Source organism: Agelaius tricolor, unplaced genomic scaffold, assembly GCF_023055355.1.
Source record: "Agelaius tricolor isolate 1412-34295 unplaced genomic scaffold, bAgeTri1.0.p SCAF_6, whole genome shotgun sequence".
NCBI classification, from domain to species: Eukaryota; Metazoa; Chordata; class Aves; order Passeriformes; family Icteridae; genus Agelaius; species Agelaius tricolor.
This window is the reverse complement of record NW_027269266.1, coordinates 28,273,348-28,289,081: the sequence shown is the minus strand read 5'-3', so window position 1 is coordinate 28,289,081 and position 15,734 is coordinate 28,273,348. Positions and strand designations below refer to the sequence as shown.

Here is a 15,734-nt window from a genome sequence, read left to right as displayed (position 1 = left end):
AGACATGCGCTCTTCCTTAGCATCTAGAACAGGGAAAGACGCGCAGCGCCGCACACGTCAGTGGGGGATGAGAGATGCGCTGCTTGGTCAGAAATTTAACAAAATATTTCGATTAGCGTCCGCAGCACAATTGCCTGACACCGAAGAGCTCTAAGACAGGTCACACCAAGGGAGAGAGGGAAAAAAACCCGACCCGCAGTTTCGAGCTCCATGCCTTGCGGCCGGACCCCGCCAAGGGCCGGTGCCGCTGGTGGCGGTGCCGGTGGCGCCGGGCAGGCGCAGCGCGGGCCGGGCCGGGCCGGGCCGGGCGCGGAGCGGAGCGGAACGGAGCGCCGGCCCCGGCAGGGGCGGTCCCGCGGCCCCGCTGGGCGGGCGGGGCGGGGCGGCGGCGCACGTAGCCGTCCCAAGATGGCGGCTGCTCCGGACCGGGCTGCGAGGGCGGCAGCGGGGCCGGGGCCGGCGGGCCGGCGCTGAGCGAGGCGGCGGCGGGGGCTGGCGGCGCTCGCCTCGCCTCCCCTCCCCGCGGGGTGCGGGGTAGCTTTCCGCGCGGCCGCCAGGCTTCACCATGCTGCGGGGCTAGAGCCGCCGAGGCGCCGCCGCAGCGCAGCGGGGTAATAATGTTAACAGAGGTAAGAGCGCTGCCGAGGAGGTGCGGGAGCGCGGGGAGTGGCTCGCTGTCCGCCCGGGCGCTCAGCGCCGTGGCTCAGCCCTCCGCCGGGGCCTCCGAGTTGTCTCGGCGGCTGGCAGTTTTCCCCTTGGCCGCGGAGGGCAGAGCCGCTGGCCGGCTCGCCCAGGGCAGCGCCGGGCCCCTCTTATCAGCCTCCGTCCTGTCCCGGCAAGGCTGCACGGGAGCGGGGCGCTCTGGCTCCCCGGCAGAGCCCGGTCCGCCGAGCCCGCTCCGTGCGGCGGCTGGGCCCGGTCCGTGTTCCGACGCGGTCCGCAGACGGCCGGGCTGCGCTGCCCGGAGAGGGCCCGCGGGGCCGCGCCCCCGCGGCGGGCCCGTATCTGAAGGAGCGGAGCGGAGCGCACCTGGTGAGGGGGAACCCGCCTCGGCCCTGGGCCGCGCCGGGGAGGTGCCCCCGCCTGGGCCCCGCTCCGGCTTCAGCCCCTCTGGCCTCCTTCTCCGCGGTGGCTTCGTAAAGGCTCCGTGTTTGTTTTCTTGGAGGGCTTAAGCGGAGCGGTTCGGCTGTGCTTGCAGGAGTTTGTGTCAGTAGGTAATCCTTAGAAGTTGCGTGCCCCGGTTCACCTCTGCCTGGTGGAGGGTTTCTGTCCCGAAGCAGCTGGGCTGTGAGGCAGGCAGGTATTTGAGGATCAGCGTGGGCTATAAATGTCTGCTGTGTCCAAAGGCATTCTAAAAGGTGGAATCTGGCAGTGCTTTCCAGTTACTGGAAATTAGACTTTACCCGTATTCTGTTTTGTCTACAAAGAGCAATTGATTTTCTATTTTTAATGTCAGCAAGGTGTCCTGAGTGCAGATACTTCTGCAATACAATGACTCTGATACCCATGTTTTATAGTTTGTCATGTTATTCTACATTGGAGGTTATTCATCCAAAAGTGAGTTGTCTTAAGTCTTGCAGGGTAAAGCTTGCTTTCCAACACCTGAACCTTTCAGCTTTACTTTCCTGAATGATATTAAACAGTGTGTTCCATGTTATAATTTGCATCAGTTCAAAGTTTTAGGGTATTCTGAAAGCAGTTCTGTAGAGCCAGATATCCCCAGGAGGGTAAAATTTGCAGAATGAGTTAAACCTGTAAAAATATATGACCTAGTTTTGAATTGAGGGTATTTGGTAGGTGGTCAGGATTAATAAGCTGCATTAAAGAGAGTTGGTGAGTGTGATGTCTATGACTCTTAGCCATAATAATTTAGATTATTTTAAGGGCAGCATAGAATGTTCTGGGTCCGTGCCTCCTACTGGACTGTTTGTTCCTTTTGGTGGTGGCTGTGTGTGCCCGTCCAAGACATGTTATCTTGGAACTGAATTTTCTTTTTTTTTAACAGTGTTGAAATTCTGTGAATAGCAGTGTGGATGACAATCCATTGGCTTTTTGAGATAAAGCTTAGTGATTTCATGTGTGATGACCAGTTACGACACTTATCCTTGGTGTCAAGGAGGAGAGGGTTCTGATGTTCCCTTCTTCTAGTTCCTGTACATATGTTGCTTGTAGATGCTTCAAGGTGAAGTGTTCCAGTCTTGAGATGAATTTAAATATTAAGGGAGTCTAGCAAAAGTTCAGGCCTTGCCTGCCTGAAAAGCAGTTGTGGGGAGTTCTTCAGGCTGTCAGGAATGCCCACCTAAGGTGGACTGGAGGAGTCTTTTCCCTGTGAGCTTTTCTGGGTGTTCCAATGATGACTGGGTAGCTACAACAGCCTGGGGAAGCTGTGCACAGTTGCACCCATGAACCCGTACCACACTTTGGAGGAATATGCATATTGTTTCAAGTCTACTGATATATGATTTCTTTCTATATGAAAACTGGGATTGACTGTAGGGTGAACTGACATTAGAAGCAAAAACTGCGCTAGTTTTTGTACTGGATATTTATGGCCTTGTCAAGTTTGTTACTGTCTAGAGTGGCCAGAATCACAGAATCACAGAATTTTGGTTTTAGTCATCAAAATTTAGATCCACTTCCCCTACTATAACTGCTAGTTCTATAACTTACCAATATAGAAAATATTTTTTCTTAAATATGTTTAAGAATGAAGGAAGGGCAGATTGGTTTTTGCATGTATTGTTATCATGCAGTAACATAATGTTGAATTTTTCAAGGTCAGTTTCCTACATCCTTTGACTGTATTGGTATATGCAGACCCCAGCAGATTCGTTTCAGTTTTGTGTAAATGCAGTTAGGATTAGGACTTTGTAATCAGTAATTTCAGGGGAAGATCACACTTCCTGTCAGGAAAAAAAAATACTCTGCATGTTTTTTATTTGGCCCTTTCTGCCCATCTTATTTTAGTTGCATTCAAAACCCATGCTGTTGGATGCCAAGCACACACATTTTTTTACCTAACTGGCAAATGGCATTTCCAAATTTTTCACTATAAAACTTATTTCTGCAGTAATGTTGAATGCATTCTGTCGGCATGTGTTTAGAGTCCTGCTGTGATGATCATTTCCCTAGTCTGTTGTGTTGGCCATTCTGTGCCTTTTCACTTGTTCCCCTTTTCTTGTTCATCAGATGTCTCCTCTGCTTTCCAGCCCCTGTGGCCTGTTCCCATGTGACTTACTGCCTCAGCACTTTCTCATCTGGAGAGGCCATGACAGACACAAGTTGCAATGGTCTTTCTCTTGTCTTTTTGGACAAGAAGCTTTGGGAAGCAGTTGGTGTTTTACAGCTCTGGCTCTTGGCGGTCAGTAGTGTCTTAAATTCTGATGGACCAAACATTCAGTAGGATTTTGACTTAATTTACAAGAAGTTTTAGATGCCTTTCAAATTGATGGTCTGTGCTGTCTGCATTTGCAGGCTGTGTTGTCTCTGAAGAGGGCACTTTATCTCAGCCGAGAAGTAGGTTCCTTTTTTTTCCTCCCCAGCTACTCATTAAACTACTTTGAGATGCTTAGGGAGGACGTCAGAATTTATCAGCAGCTAAATTTTTGACAACTTAATTCTCAGCTTAGCAAGAGTAACTTGTTGCAGTACTAGTGACAGTTGAGAAGGTTTTTGAAATTTGACTTTTTTTTCTTATCCACAACTAAGAATATGCCATACTAAATGAGCTCTGACATATTGGTATTTCTTGTTATTGCAACTGATTAAGATAATTCACTAACTACATGTAGTATTTCCTTTCCATTAAACAATCTACATTTTGTTTATAAGAGAGGTTTAACAACCTTTTCTTTTTTTGGTTAAATTTTGTTAACTACTAGCCATTGAGAACTGTTTCTGGGCAAAACCAAGCAATTAGCCTGATTTTTAAGAATAGAGGTTGACTCAGCAGCTTAACTTGCTCTAGAATAATAGTGAATTAGCCCTTCTGCAACAGTAGCACATTGTAAAGTATATTAGTACAGATCTGAAAGAGGCAGAACACAGTTAACTGCTTGATGCACTGTAGCATTAACTTTTTCTGTTCCTTGTTACATGTCAGTGGCAGATTGCTCTGGTGCTTTATGTGTCTGAGCTATGTTCCCCTGGTAGTAGGATGTGTAGACATTTACCAGGGTGCTGAAATAAATAAATTTTCTGTCCTTTTGTGGAACATGTGTGCTGGGGCTTTCTTTAGTGCCAGTGTTTTGCTAGATGAGATCTAGTTGGAGCATTAGCTGCAAGCCCTTGGGAGGTAAAATGCCTCTTTCTCCTTCAGTGTTTTCTGTCAATGAGGTTTCCCCTACAGCTGGTCTGTGTTTTGTCCCTAATTGTTCCTATTAGACCTCTTTTAATAACTATAATTTATGAAGTGTCAGTTGAAAGTATCTGAGAAATGATAAAATGAAGAAAACTAACCTTTTGCAAAGAACAGTTATCATATATTCCTAAGTACTTGCTTTTAAAAATTTTACTGGCTACTAGTAAAACAGTGTCTAAACACTCAGGACTATTCTTAGAGTGTACACTTGGGCCTAAACTGCTGAGACTGAATGCAGAGTTCTGCAACAACTCTAAAATGTCAGTCTGGACCGTTCCCCAAAAGAGCATGGAAGAAGAAAAGCATGAAGTTCCTTACTTCAACAAAAATAGTAATAGCTTGTTGGGTTAGGTAGCTGAAGGAGCTCTAAGTGATGATTTCCTCTGTCTGGTTTCACTCTAGGGAATTATCTCTCTTTTAAATATGTTTGTCGTCTTCTCCCCACCCTTACAAAGATGACAAAGCATGTTTTCTTTGAGCTAGCATTGGGAGAATTGCTATTATTAGAAAAGAGAAGTCATTGATACTGTATCTAAGTTATTTGCAATGGTGGAAGGATTAATATTTAGCAGTCTCACTAGCAAGTTTCCCCACTGCTTGGTTGAGAATACCAAGGCTGGAACGATAGCAAAATCAGTTGCAGTTGGCACTTGCAGTTATGTGAGAGAGAAGCTTCAAGAAGTACAAGGCATTGTAAGCTTAGGCCTGATCCTCTGATTACTGAATTAATAAAATAAGGCATTATTTCATGATGTAAACATATTGACTAGTTTGAATAAGAGCACTCTAGCCTTGTTTACATAATTTCTATGGTATCACACCTCAAAATGATGATGGCATGATGGTGATTTACAAGTTTGAGGTGAAATGTGTGTTTGTTTGTACTGTGAGTAAGCACAGATAATTGATATGTTCAGTCAGGGGAACTCCTTTTATAACTACCATTTGTTTTGGACAAGAAGTCAATTCCTACTCTGTCACAGGTGTAGAGGATCTGTTAAAGATTATTATTGCTCTAAAACAGGAATGGCTGTAAAATTCTGAGAGAGTAGAGATGGATTTCTGAAGAAGTTCTAATGTTAATTGACTTTGTGTTCTGTGTTGAATGAGATGGGATCTCAGTGTTGCAGTTAAAATAGTGTGAGCCAAATTTATTGCTATATTCTAACATTGACATTTTACAAATATTTAAAAAGTCCCACCAATTTTTTAACTAGTTTTTTTTCAAGTGGGATGTTATGAAAAATTTGTGATTTCCTAGCATGGAATATGGAATTTGACCACGGTGGTTAGTACAGTAGTTTATTTTGAAGCTTTTTTACCAGTGACACTGAAATCTTTTCAGTCCTGCTGTTTTGCCTATTTTCTCAGACAGTGAGCACAAGACTAATTTGATTTGAACTCACCAGTTTGTCAGTCCACTAGTTGCCAGCAGGAGATGAAAATAAAATCATCTCTGCTGGCTTGAATCCCATTAAATCCCTTCATGCATCAGATGGCTTGTATGACGTCCTTTCTTCAACTTCACTTGGAAGGATTTTTTGATAATTAGAAATACTAAATTTCAAGAACTTTTTCTTTATTTCACAGGTAGAAATAGCACTGTGTTTGTTCATGTGAGGGCTCATATGGCCTAATTAAAAGTTCACAAGTACCATTGATGTCTGAAATGCTTAATTCAGTATCCCATTGTGGTTGGAGTTCTGAGTAGGAAGATGAGCTATGAGCATTTTCTTTCCAAGAGCATTCGTAAGTTTGGGAACAAGCTTTGAAGAGTATTAACTGCTTAAATGCAGCTTGCTTTTGTTAGAATGTTATTTTTTAATCTTTTATGTCTATTCCTTTGCAGTTCTTCCCCTAATCTCATGCTTTTTAGAGGAAGGGGGTGATCCTGGTTCTATTTTAATCACATCTGTTTGTGTTGGAAAGTTTTGATTTCAGAGCTGTCATTATTGTAAGATTCTTGTTCATCAGTATATTTTTGCAATTCTAGGGAGTGACTACTCAGCACTTCTGCTGGTGCCTCTAAGGCAGTGCAGGTTAGGCTATCTCTTGTGATATGAGGGAATGAACTTGAGCAGGAAGTTTGAATTGCTACATATCCTGTAGGGCACCCTGCATTTCCACTCTTCCAGTCAGCGCTTTTATACAAGGCCAAGTAGAAAATAATCTAGAATAGCAAAATTCTTCCAGCAGCTGTCCAGCTGATTATGAAACACTGCCTCAGACTTGGAATGATTTCTCACATACCTCTTAAGTGATACTAAAAGCAATGGGGAACAAATGTGCATGGTTTTCCCAGTCACCCCTTATTCAGAATTTGGCATTTCAGACTGCATGGATGAGTTGAAAATCTGGTGATGTACGTGCCTTGGGAAACAAGTGTGCAACCTGTGTTACTGTAGGAAGAGTGATTGCTTTGAAGTCTTGCTGATTGTCACAATGGTCTTGGAACTGCCTGACTTGGAGAGATGAGGGGGCCTTGCTTGTTGCCCTGCTGCTGTTCCAACAATGGCTGATGCAGGCTGAGATATCTCTGAGTCTGGAGTCTTTTCTCCTTTGTGAGGCCTGCTTAAACCTTTACATTCCATGTCCATTACAATAAATCAAAACTTTTTTTAGGTTGAGTTTCCCCAAAGGCTGTGGTGTTTCATACTGTTCCATCAGCTTACTTTTCAGAAGCCTTGTAATGATTTTTTGTGATACCTTGAAAATAATGGGATCAGTAAAAATTATATATATTCCTTATTCACTGTAGGACCTCTTTGTGCTTCAAATCACATCTGTATTTATCTTTTTATTTTTTTTTCTAAAAATCTATGCAAGTGGTTGTAGTTCTGTTCCCCTCTCCCCCGGTATATCTTGGTATATTTGTTACTGATATATACCTTAATTTTTAATGAAATCTATTGGGGATTGAGGTATCCAACCTCTTTTAACATACTTAGAAGAAAAATACTTAAAAATACTTTTTTTAATCGTTTATATACTCAAATGAGTATTTTTGATCATAATGCTAACAAATGGAAATTTCATTAACTTTGTAAAGCAAAATCATATACTGTGGAAGTTTAAATCTTGTAATTTAATGCCTGAATTACAAATCTAATTTGATGGTACATATAATGGAATGATAGTTACTTTTTATGCTTGTTTATTTCTTCTATAAAATTTAAAAAATCTTGTGGAGAACAAATTGGTTTCTGTGAATATAATTTTTATTGTTTTGATAAGAAGTTACTTACTTATAACATTAGGCTAGGAGAATAAGGTTTTATTTAAAATTCTCACATTTACCAAAGCTTTTCTCTTCACAGTCAGTATTTTTTCTGAATTTAATAGAGTGCAGTAGATGTGTTTAAAATAATTTGTCCTTACTTTGTGTATACAAGCACTTAATACTGCTACCTTGCTTTATGGTCTTACAACTATGTACTTAATTTCTTCTTTAGTGCTTCATGCTTGACTTGCATGTGTGCTTAAAACTTTGAAAAAAAATTATGTTTATTTCTTTAACTTGTTTTTAAGGTCTGGACTTCAAATGGTACTGGTCTGTTTTTCAGTTGGCAGTTGCTCTACTGCAGCTTCTTAAAAATTCTTAAGATTATGAATTAGCAATAGTGACACCAACAGCAAACAATGTGCCTATGAATGTTTCTAAGCTCTTAAATTACTTTATTGGATATTTTCCTTTATTTAATTCTCCAGTTAATGATGGTTTACTGTTGCCATTCACTGTTTGAAATTGTGCTTTATTTTACTGGCACCTTTTTTGTTTGAAATATTTTTTCTCTCTTAACAATCTAAATATAACATGATGCTTGCAGTCTTCTTATTTTTCTCTCTAGATTTCTAGAGAATTGCCCAAAACTCTAATTTCCCTTATTTTCTGTTTTTTTGATGCATTATACCAAATGGTTTTTTTTGTTTTCTAGTGATAAAAGTAGCTGCATTGTTTCTGTGTAGAGTTGTGTCCCTGGGTTGGTCTGTGAATGCTTCCACCTTGCTGTCCGTGTCATTCTTCTTTTGTTTGTTCTTTTGTTTTACTCATGTATTTCCCTCTTCTTTATTATTTTCTTTATATATTTTTATTTTCCTGCTGCTGTCACTGGGATGGCCATGTATTTTTTCTTTAGATATCATCCATGCATAAAGGTATTTAATATGCTAGGAGTGCCATTTCATGTTTGACTTCACTGGATCTAGTTTGGCTGCTACTAAAGTGGTTTTCTCCCCTCCACCAGACACAAGCTGGTCTGACAGCTTCTTGTTTCAGGTCTAGCAGCTAAGTAGCAACTGCATGAAGAATTCTTTTGCCTTGGTGAACCAGTCTTGTGGAGGGATATGAGGGTGGGAACACAGAAGAAGTTGCCAAATCAACAGCTGCATGGTTTGGTGCTCAGGAAGTGCATAGTATCAGTCTGCATTTCCTTCTGTGCAGATCTAAAATGAGTGAATACCCAAAATAATTCCTGTTCTTTTGAAAACAGGGAATGTCACTGTCCCTTCTGTGACTTCTTAACGTGTTTCTGCCTCCAGAAAAAATTACAAATAGGGTTTGGTAGTTCCAGCTAGGTTTCTTTTTTTGTTCTTGGCCATGTGACAATGATTGAAGTTTTTAGATATCTTCTCTAAACTTGCCCTGGGAGCTGGATATTCAAATTACTTAATTAGTTTGGTCTATAATTAGTTTCAGTCTATAATCTTGACGTGGCAAGAGTTGATGTGCCATTTCTGTGGTTTCCTTCCTCTCAGAATTCATTGAAATTTGTTGGAAGTATTCCATGCCCTTATGTATGAGAATGAAGTATTCCAGCAAGTTCAAAAAACTGTCCCTTTATATAAACGTTATTTGTAGGTATTCACACTTCCTTTCCCTCTTCTGTGTCTTCGTGGGAGAGGTAGTATGTGAACCTGGGAGATATCCAGGAAATAGTTGACATGCTGATTCTGGGCCCGGATTTTGTACAAAGAAGATGATGACTATTTGAGGCTAGAAGATTCATCTAGGATACTCAACAGGCTCTTTGCTTCCACAGAGAGGCCAGATGGACAGAGGTCATGGAGCTGTCTTGGAAGAAGTCGTAGGAGGCTTCACTCTACTTACACTTACCTGCAGTGCTGCCAGCAGCGTTCTGTAGCAAACCACTGACTAAAACCTGTGGAGTTTCTCAGGGTTGTGCAGGCAACAAACAGCAGTTTTCTCAGTAATGGTGTTAAGGGAAAGGCAAAAGTGCAGAGAGGACTGTGAAGGAGATTCATGCAGTGAGCAAGCCTTCTTGAAAGGGATGGGGAGCCAAACATCTTTGGAAAGCAAGCATGTAAAGCACACAAACAATAAAGACTGGAGGAGGTATTGGAAAAGGAGGACATTAAATACATGAAGGGGAAAGATTTTATTTGTTTCTATTACATTCCCATTATATTTGTCCCATTGGGAAAAGACAGTAATATTTAAACAATTTCTCCTTCTCTGATTCATAGCAAAATCGGAGTGCTGATTTTCTGTATTGGCACTATCAATTCTGTGAAGAGTTAGGCATCAGCTGCTTATTAAAAAGGTTGCAGAATTTTTGTATACTGTGAACTATTGGAAAACTTGCTGACACCGAACTGATCTCTTTCTCTTGCTTTACTTTGTCTAACTGTGTGATATTCTCTCCAGAAAAACACATGAGAGGAGCAGTAGGTTTTTAGGCTTACTCTAGCTTTGTAAAGGTTTGCGTCACTTTGTATAACAGCTGTTTCCATGGTTATTTTGTCTTCATCCAGTAAGCATGCTTCATACAAAATTTGGCCCTGTAGGAGTTCAGATGTACTCTCAGAGAGACCACTGGGAATTTGTAGTGAAATAGTGGTTGTATCAGACTTTCTGTATTTTATTTATATAACTGGAGAAAACCTGTGGCACTCAGAGAACTGCATAAAATTTAAACTTTTGAAGAAAACAGTGGAGTAACATCACAATCTTCAAAGGAAGGTGCTAGTATTCTGTCAGTGCTTTTAAGTTTCTTAAAAATGGACTATATTTACACTTTGGGATCCTACTTGTTATTTGTGTACTGACAACAAATTCTTTGTGGTGCATACTCTGATCTTTGGAGTTCTATTTTTAGTATCCGTTTCATTTTCCAGCTTGTAGATTATGATGCTGATTAAAAAGCACTATATAGTTTTAAGAACTGTTGTGAAAGTATCAGTACATTTTTTACAAGAAATCAGTTACAGTGAAGGGGTGATCATTGCAAGCAGGTGTCCAAACTGAAACTAGTTCACGATATTGGCATTGACTGAGGTCTTGGAATTAAAAGAACAAAACAAATCTGCCAAAATAGTAAAATCTGTGAATACAGTTGTTGGTAGCTATTTCTTCAGAATCCAGTGTTTAGGCAGTAGATGCCCTTTATTATTTTGGTGGTAAGAGTCTAGAGACTACTTGTTTATGTTTAAAGACAAAGGTGAGCATCAGGGATAGGAGGGAGGAGGTAATACTTTAAAAATGGTGTTATTTCTCAGTCACATAAAAGGGGGTCAGAATGTTAATTGGAAGCACTAACAAGCTTTCTAAATCTACCCTTCTCTTGGTGGCAGGCGTAGCCAGTATGTGGCTTCATAATATAGGTATATTTTATTTTAGCACAAAATCCTTTATGGTGGAATTGGATTTTGTACATTGGTTTCCAGATGGATTTGTATTGTAACAGGAAGACCAAAACTGGACCCAGGACTCCAGGGATGGAGAGGAATGGTTCCACATGGAGAGGAAGGTTCACTTTGCTGTTTCTGCTGGTGACACTTCTGCTGACAGAGGGTAGAATGCTGTTGGCCACCTTTGCTACAATGGCTTGCTGCTGGCTCGTGTTCACCTTACAGCCTACCTGGGGTGTCTTTGTGCAGAGCTGCTTCGCAGAGAGTGGGCCTCAGGCTGTATTGTGGCCCAGGGTTAGTTCATCCCGGATGCCAACCTGTGCTCATTCTTGAACTTGATGAGGTTCCTGTCAGACCCTTTCTCCAGCCTGTTGACACACCTCAGAACCCTCCAGTGTAATGAGTGCTCACCCTACTAAAGGATGCTGTGAAGCCTTTTACTGAGAGTTCACTGTGTCACATCACCCACATTGCTCAGGCGTCATCAGTCCTCTGTTGATCCGTGAAGGTTCCCACCTAGTCACTGGCTGCACACTGAACCCTGTACTGCTGATCATGTGTTTGCATCTGGCATTTTTCACTCACCTTTTAATATGCTTATCTGGCCTGTACCTCAGCAATTTAGTGATAGCTAATTTAGGAGCTGTGGGATATTGTCCTAAAGGCAAAGTGCACGTCATCTAAGGCCCCACCCTTGTCCTCAGCATCACTTGTTTCATCATAGAAACCACTTGGGTTGGTCAGGCATGATTTGGACTTGGTAAATCTTTTGGTTGTTCGTGACCTTCTTAGGGACTGAGGTGATGCTGACTGGCACATATTTTTCCTTTTTTCTTGGCCTGGACCTTCTTTCCTGCTGATGGTCTTTGGCTGCCAATACACTCTGAGAAATCATTTACGGTGGCTTTCTGTTAAGTTTTGTTTTTTTTTAATTCCATGATAGCAATTATAGTACTGTCTTCAGTAAATGTGACATTTTGCATTACAGGTGAGAAATTCAACATGGTTTTCATTTATGAACACTGCATTATTGCTTACAGCTTTTTTCCTCCTTTTTAGTAAATAAAAAAAAAAAACAAACAAAAAAAACCCAGCAAACTTTTTTTAGGGGTAGTAAAAAGGATAGGAATGTTTTAACCCCAATATTTCATTTGCCAAAATAATTCTGCAAGGATAGGTGGTATGACTGTATTTAGAGACAACAGCCTTTATGACTAGAGACAATGTGGAAATAAATTTTTAGTCTTGTTGAGTATGTTTGTTATTGGAGGATTCCTAGCAATTATGATAGATAATGTGAATTGGCTTCTTCCACTTGTATTCTTTCAGATTTATAATCTGACCTAATAAGGCAAGTAGAGTCAATCTTTATATTTAGTACAGTCCTTGATAAAAATATTCTAAAGTTATGTTTTTAGCTTAGTATTTTTAAAGTAACTTCTTCATCTAGATGAGGAATGTTGTGTATTTGGGATGTATTAAATTGTGGTATGTAGTGTCAAAGAATACTGTGACCAAAGCAGTTGCATGTTAACTTTAGTGGAATAATGCTGAAAATTTTGCTGCAAATAGCAACATAATATTACCAAATGGGTTAAAGAACTTAAGAAAACTCTTCGATGACTAATTTTATAGCCTGATGAAGCCAGAGTACTAAAAGGTTGATCAGAAATTAATTACTAAATCTTTCTGCAGTAAACTTACCACAGTACTGGATTTTGTGTGTGTATGTATAATATTTGTGTATATGTGAAATATGTATAAACACATATAAAATGTTTAACTCTCAGTAAAAAAGAAATCACACATCCTGCAGATATGTATTGAAATGTATGGTTTATCAGTCTGTTTAGAAGAAACTACTGATTTTAAGGAATTTACTTGAAAATAATTATTTGCTTATTGCTGCTTTCAAGCAAGTCATCAAGTGATAGAAACAAAAATATTAGTATTTTTGTCAGTATAAAATGTGAAGGTGTTGTCTGCTGTTTGCATGTGATGAGTTGTTTAGGAAAAAGCAAAACAATAAAGTTCAATGACTGCTGCTGCAATGTGCAGTTCCAAAATGTTCCAAATTTTATATAATTTGTCTTATTTTGTACCTTTATGTCCTTGACACTTCTGTATTTGCAAAAACAGTGTGCTTTTACTTCATTTCTGTTATAATGGGATTGTTGTTTAAAGGTAGCGAGATTTTCCAAAGCAGAAACTGTATCATTGTGCATCTTTTTTGTATTTATTCTTTTTTGAGCTGATTCTATCAATTTAAGACTGCACAAATTGTTTTATACACAGCCACTGCTATGAAATTGTGTGTTATCTCTATAGAAAAAAAAAGAATTTATTTTAGGAGAAGTAATCATTGTTCATCAGACCTCTTGTAGCCCACCTTTTCCACTTTGTTCTCCCTTTGTAAAGATCATAGACAATAATGCATAGCATTTGAAAAGACTCTGTGCAAAATAGTGTTTATATAAATAATCTTTATATGACTTTTTTAGTAATGGTATAAATTGGGCAAGTGTAACAGAGATTTAAGTTCCAGGAGTAGGCAGATGCTTATTGCTTGGTAGAAAGGATGCTGAGTTGAAATTACCACTACTATGGAAGAACAGCTTAGAACTAAAGAAATTTCTTCTCTGCCTTCCAAAAGCTTAGATCTTAAGGTATGAAGAAACCTTTTTAAAAATGTGTCCCATACAATTGTTTCTGTAGTATCTGTGAGGTCTGCCTGCATGTTTTTATTAGAATCATAAAGAGATAACCACTAGATCTGATTCTAGTGGAGAGAAACTAATGCATACAGATACATTTGCATACAGATAAATATTAGAAGCTGGAGTGGTAGAAATTGTTCTCAAAGCAAAGCTCATGATTCTTAAAGTTCTTTCAGTGGAATCAGGTTTCTTTAGCAGTGGAAAAAAAAAGGTGAAAAGAACTTTTAGATAACTCCTTGCTGCAGGAAAGTAAAAAGCTTAAGATGCTGCTTGAGCAGTAGTCACAAATCAAACATGTAATAACAGTTTCTTGATTTAGCACATGTGACCTCATTATTTTGAGTCACATAGGAGAACAGACCTTTCTTTTATTCACCTGCTAAAGATTTTGGAGGCTTCCTCCTCTCTCCCCTTTGCCACTGTTTTGCACCAGAAAAACTTAAAGTAGATATAATCTGTTTATCCAGAGGCTGGATGTAGAACAGTCTAGATTATCTCATTGGCTTGCATTCAAGATAGAGTTAGAGGGATTACTTTATTCTCTCACTTTAGATCACCTTAGGCAATCCTGTCAAGCCTGGCCCTGTTTCAATCACCCAAGGGGAGCCAAAATGCTTTTATCTTTTTGCCTTACTTTCTGTCCAAATAAATAACTCAGCTTGGATACAAGTCAATATGGATTGTTATTGTTACAAAGGAAAAGGATCACTTTCTTGGAATTTGTATTAAAGATGAGTTTGAGTATGTCACTTTTATATTCAAGAGAGTAGCAGAAATTGGGGCTTGCATCTCTTATTTCCCATTGCTATCCAAGATGCTCAAGTACTTCTTTTAAATTTGACCAAAATTCCATATCCTTTAACTAGAACATGATTCAGACTGGGTTTTGATGCAAGCATGTTATCAGAAAGAGTATCTGTGAAGGTAGCCTCTTTATTTTTCAGAGCAAGTTAAGTACTTGGGCCACTCAAGAAAAGGTTACATGAGCAAAACTTTCTGTCCCTTGCTGATACTTCTGCTATTTAATAAAGTAGCTGTTAGCACTGGAAATAAAGGGTAGTAAAATGAAGGTCAGTTCAAAATTAAACATTGGGCTTCCGAATTTCATGTAATGATGAGCAATGGTGGCAAAGCCAGGTGTAAGAGAGGAAGAAAAAATAATCTTACTCTTGACTGTTCACTTGAGAAGAAAATATGACACTGAAAATATTTACCATTTCTTATAGAACTGTAAGTGTTAAACAGAAAATTGGTCTTTTTCTTGCAAAAAACCCAGTTGTATCAAAATATGGAACATAATGTTTTTATTTTTAATTATATTACAAGTTGTATAGTAATATTCTGATTATTGCAAACAGTAAAGTTTTAGTAAGGGAATTTGTTGTTCTCTGGATAAATAGTAAAATTGAAGTAATGTGCACAATAACTTTTAATCTTTCTAGTTACACAGTGTAATGTTGCATATTTAACAAAAGTGTTAGCATGTATTTTCATTTAAATGTTTGCACTTCTGAAAATGAGCTTCAGCAATAAAACTGCAAAACTGCAGTAAGAGTGAATGCAGATGAAAAATTGTCACCTATCCATTAGAGCCTAATGTGTTGGCTGCCTTGAATATAGCCCAGGGGAGAGTAGGGCAAAATGATCCCAAAAGCTTTGCTGTTTCACGCAGTGTGAGGAACAGCAGGAAAACCCAGACTCAGAACAGTTAGACATGATTGTGTTTGAATTAATGCAACTGTTAAGTAATTAAGCCATTTGACATCCAAAGTGTGTGTTAGGGGAAGAAGGGGAGGTGAGGTAGAGAGGGGACAGATGGACTCTTGCTTGCAGCAGAGATTCCAGCCTCTGTAACCATGAAGGACCAGCGGGAATCCTACACTTATCTAGAAAAAACTGCATTGGCCAAACTTCTTAACTCTTAACATTAGTTAACATTTCCTTCTTTATTTATTTAAAAGATTTTAGTGTATATTTATATGCTTCATTTTTAAAGCATATTTTAAGCT

The 15,734-nt window shown here is 39.7% G+C and overlaps 1 protein-coding gene across 5 annotated transcripts in view; it reads left to right on the top strand.

Annotated features, from left to right (window-relative positions):
• Positions 1-370: 370 nt before the first annotated feature.
• The window catches only part of SNX13 (sorting nexin 13), a 65,592-nt gene continuing 50,228 nt past the window's right edge, over positions 371-15,734 (top strand). For 3 of the 5 annotated variants that reach the window (XR_011679499.1, XM_071429130.1, XM_071429131.1), the window contains exon 1: positions 371-629. Coding sequence is in view for 4 of the 5 variants with exons in the window: in XM_071429130.1 (XP_071285231.1) it covers positions 618-629 (12 nt within the window). In the remaining variant the exon portion in view is untranslated. The remainder of the gene's footprint in view (positions 630-15,734) is intronic. The other 2 variants (XM_071429129.1, XM_071429128.1) reach the window with 1 other exon arrangement.